The 3,933-nt window shown below is 39.3% G+C and overlaps 1 protein-coding gene across 1 annotated transcript; it reads left to right on the forward strand.

Moving 5' to 3' along the window:
• Positions 1 to 627: 627 nt before the first annotated feature.
• Positions 628 to 3,667, forward strand: LOC116905975 (ESF1 homolog). Its single transcript, XM_032908986.1, has 2 exons — positions 628 to 1,769; positions 1,887 to 3,667. The coding sequence occupies exons 1-2, from the start codon at positions 692 to 694 to the stop codon at positions 3,350 to 3,352; spliced, it is 2,544 nt and encodes an 847-aa protein (XP_032764877.1). The 5' UTR covers positions 628 to 691; the 3' UTR covers positions 3,353 to 3,667.
• The last annotated feature ends 266 nt before the right edge of the window (positions 3,668 to 3,933 follow it).

Consider the following 3,933-nt stretch of genomic DNA (forward strand, 5'->3'; position numbering starts at 1 on the left):
GGTGTTAATTCCTCTTGGAAATTCTGTTGGAATTCTTCACTAAACCATCTAGCCCCAGGGCTTTTTGTTGTAGTTGGGAGTCTTTTAATGACTACTTCTATTTCACTGGGTGTTATATGTCTATTTAAATTGTTTATCTGATCTCAATTTAAGTTTGGTAAGTGGTACCTATTGAGAAAATTATCCATTTCTTTTAGATTTTTCCAATTCCGTGTGGAATACAGGTTTTTTGGTTTTGTTGTTGTTGTTGTTGTTTTTTTTTTTTTTTTTTTTTTTTGGTTCTTTTTTTTCGGAGCTGGGGACTGAACCCAGGGCCTTGCACTTCCTAGGCAAGCGCTCTACCACTGAGCTAAATCCCCAACCCCAGAATACAGATTTTTAAAGTATGTCTTTATGATTCTCTGGGTTTCCTTGGTGTCTGCTGTTATGTCTTCTTTTTCATTTCTGATTTTCTTTTTTTTTTTTTTTAAGATTTATTTATTATTTATAAGTACACTGTAGCTGCCTTCAGACACACCAGAAGAGGGCATCAGATCTCATTCAGACAGTTGTAACCCACCATGTGGTTGCTGTGATTTGAAATCAGGATCTCGGCAAAGGATTGTGGGAATGTGCTCCACGTGAACTCAGACTGGGATCGGAAAAGAGTATACTTTGTTTCTCTGGATATTTCTTCATTAAGACTGTAAAAATGTCCTCCAAACAAGAAATAATGGATGACCAGCGGTTCAGGCGGGTTTCAAAGGATCCCAGATTTTGGGAAATGCCAGAAAAGGACCGAAAAGTCAAAATTGACAAGAGGTTTCGAGCCATGTTTCATGACAAAAAATTTAAATTGAACTATGCCGTTGATAAAAGAGGACGTCCTATTAGCCACAGCACTACAGAGGACTTGAAGCGTTTCTATGACCTTTCAGATTCCAATTCTGATCTCTCTGATGAAGAAAGTAAAGTACTGGATGAAAAGAGAGTGAAGGAGAAAACAAAACAGACCAAAAAGGAAACAAAGTCAAAAACACAGATTGAGGAGAAAAAGAAAGAAACCAAGAAAACTGACCAAAAGGATTCTATAAATAAAAATGACTTAAATAATTCTGAAAGAATTCAGAAAATGAAAAACTCACATAAATCTCCAAAGATAGATTCAGAAGTAAGTCCCAAAGATAGTGAAGAATTCCTACAAAGTAGAAAAAAGAAAAGGGACACCACTGACCTTAGTGTTGAAGCTTTGCCCAAAGGAAAACTGAGGACCAAAGATTCCAGTACCTCTGCAATGGTGAAATCTTCAACAGTCAGTGGTTCTAAGGCAAAAAGAGAAAAGCAAGCAGTCATAATGGCAAAAGACAGTGCTGGTAGAATGCTTCACGAAGAGGCCCCGGAGGAAGATTCAGACAGCGCCAGTGAACTAGGAAGAGATGAGGAATCCGAAGGTGAAATCACAAGTGATGATAGAGCCTCAGCGGATGATGATGAAAATGAAGATGAAGAAGAAGAGGAGGATAGTGAGGAGGAGGAGGAAGAGGAAGAAGAGGAAGATGAGGAGGATGAAGAAAGTGATGATGAAAGTGATAGTGGTCCTGATCTTGCGAGGGGAAAAGGAAATGTAGAAACTAGTTCTGAAGATGAAGACGATTTGGCAGATTTATTTCCAGAAGAACCTGGTTTTGAACATGCTTGGAGAGAATTAGATAAAGATGCTCCTCGGGCTGATGAGATTACACGCCGACTAGCAGTTTGCAACATGGACTGGGATAGATTAAAGGCAAAAGATTTGCTGGCTCTAGGGTTGGGGATTTGGCTCAGTGGCAGAGCGCTTGCCTAGGGAAGCTTAAGGCCCCTGGGTTCGTCCCAGCTCCGAAAAAAAAAAAAAAAAAAAAAAAAAAAAGATTTGCTGGCTCTGTTCAACTCATTTAAGCCCAAAGGAGGAGTTGTATTTTCTGTGAAGATATATCCTTCGGAGTTTGGAAAGCAGAGGATGAAGGAAGAGCAAGTTCAAGGACCCGTGGAGTTACTGAGTATTCCTGAGGATGCCCCTGAAAAGGACTGGGCCTCTAGAGAGAAGCTAAGAGACTACCAGTTCAAACGATTGAAGTACTACTATGCAGTAGTGGAGTGTGATTCTCCAGAAACAGCGAGTAAGATTTACGAAGATTGCGATGGCCTGGAATTTGAAAGCAGTTGTTCCTTCATAGACCTAAGATTTATACCAGATGATATTACCTTTGATGATGAGCCCAAGGATGCGGCCTCAGAAGTTGATCTAACAGCATATAAACCAAAGTATTTCACATCTGCTGCAATGGGAACATCAACGGTGGAGATCACTTGGGATGAGACTGATCACGAAAGAATCACGACACTGAACAGAAAGTTTAAAAAGGATGAACTTTTGGACATGGACTTTGAAGCCTACTTGGCTTCCTCCAGTGAGGATGAAGAAGAGGTGGAGGAAGCACCAGAAGGTGAAGATGGAGTCAACATAGGAGAAGATGGGAAAACAAAGAAAAGTCAGAAGGATGATGAAGAACAAATTGCAAAATATAGACAGCTCTTGCAGGTTATTCAAGAAAAAGAAAAGAAAGGAAAAGAAAATGATATGGAAATGGAAATCAAGTGGATTCCAGGACTTAAGGAGAGTGCAGAAGAGATGGTCAAAAACAAATTGGAGGGAAAGGATAAACTGACCCCTTGGGAACAATTTTTAGAGAAGAAGAAAGAGAAGAAAAGACTGAAAAAGAAACAGAAGGCTCTTGCTGAAGAAGCCAGTGAAGATGAGATTCCTTCTGATGTTGATCTAAATGATCCCTACTTTGCTGAAGAAGTTAAAAAAATAGGTATAAAGAAAAAATCAATGAAATCTGCAAAAGACGGCGCAACTTCAGAGGAAGAAACTGAACTAGAAAAACAAAAGGCCGAGATGGCTTTACTTGTAATGGATGAGGAAGAGGACAGCAAGAAACACTTCAATTATGACAAGATCGTAGAGCACCAGAATCTGAGCAAAAAGAAGAAGAAACAGCTTATGAAAAAGAAGGAGTTACTTGAAGATGACTTTGAGGTAAATGTCAGTGATGCACGGTTTCAGGCAATGTACACTTCCCACTTGTTCAATTTGGATCCCTCTGATCCTAATTTCAAGAAAACAAAAGCTATGGAAAAAATTCTGGAGGAGAAAGCACGACATCGAGAACAGAAAGAAGAACTACTCATTCAAGCAGTGGAGAGAGCACAGCAGGACACGGGAAAGCCAGCACAGAAGCAACGCATGGATCCCGCCTTGTCTATGCTGATTAAATCTGTGAAAAACAAAACAGAGCAGTTCCAAGCCAGAAAGAAACAGAGGATCAAATAACTGAGATAGCCTCTGCTATCTCAAGTGTACAGAATTAGCTAGCGTAAAGGATAGTGGGAAAAAAGCCACCTTTCTGGAATATGAAAAATACCCTTTTCTGACCATCGTGAAGTTGCTCTTCATTGGGGCTGGAGAGATGGCTCAGCACAGGAATAATGTTGTTCTTGCAGAGAATCCCAGCACCCACATGCAGTTCACAACCATATGTAATTCCATATGTAATTCTTGGGCCCTCTCCTGGCCTCTGTGGGCCACGGTCTCCTTGCCCATAGTGTGTGCATAAACATAATTCCAGGCAAAATATTCACACACAGAAAATTTTAAACTTAGAAAATGTTCCCCTTTATGTAATTGTTTACCTAACTGTAAATACTTCATGTTTTATACTATGTATTGTCACAGACTTGCCATAATATAATTATATAAACTATAGAATTCTTAAGACTTTTATATTGTATGAAGTTCATTTCCTACAAGCACGTTACTCTAATTGCTCTCCCTAAGATACTATTTACAGTCTGTGTAAATAGTGTCAGTTTTGTGTATAAAGAGTGAAAAAAATTGAAAATCTGTATATGTAG

This window comes from Rattus rattus, chromosome 7, assembly GCF_011064425.1.
Source record: "Rattus rattus isolate New Zealand chromosome 7, Rrattus_CSIRO_v1, whole genome shotgun sequence".
Classification (NCBI taxonomy): domain Eukaryota; kingdom Metazoa; phylum Chordata; class Mammalia; order Rodentia; family Muridae; genus Rattus; species Rattus rattus.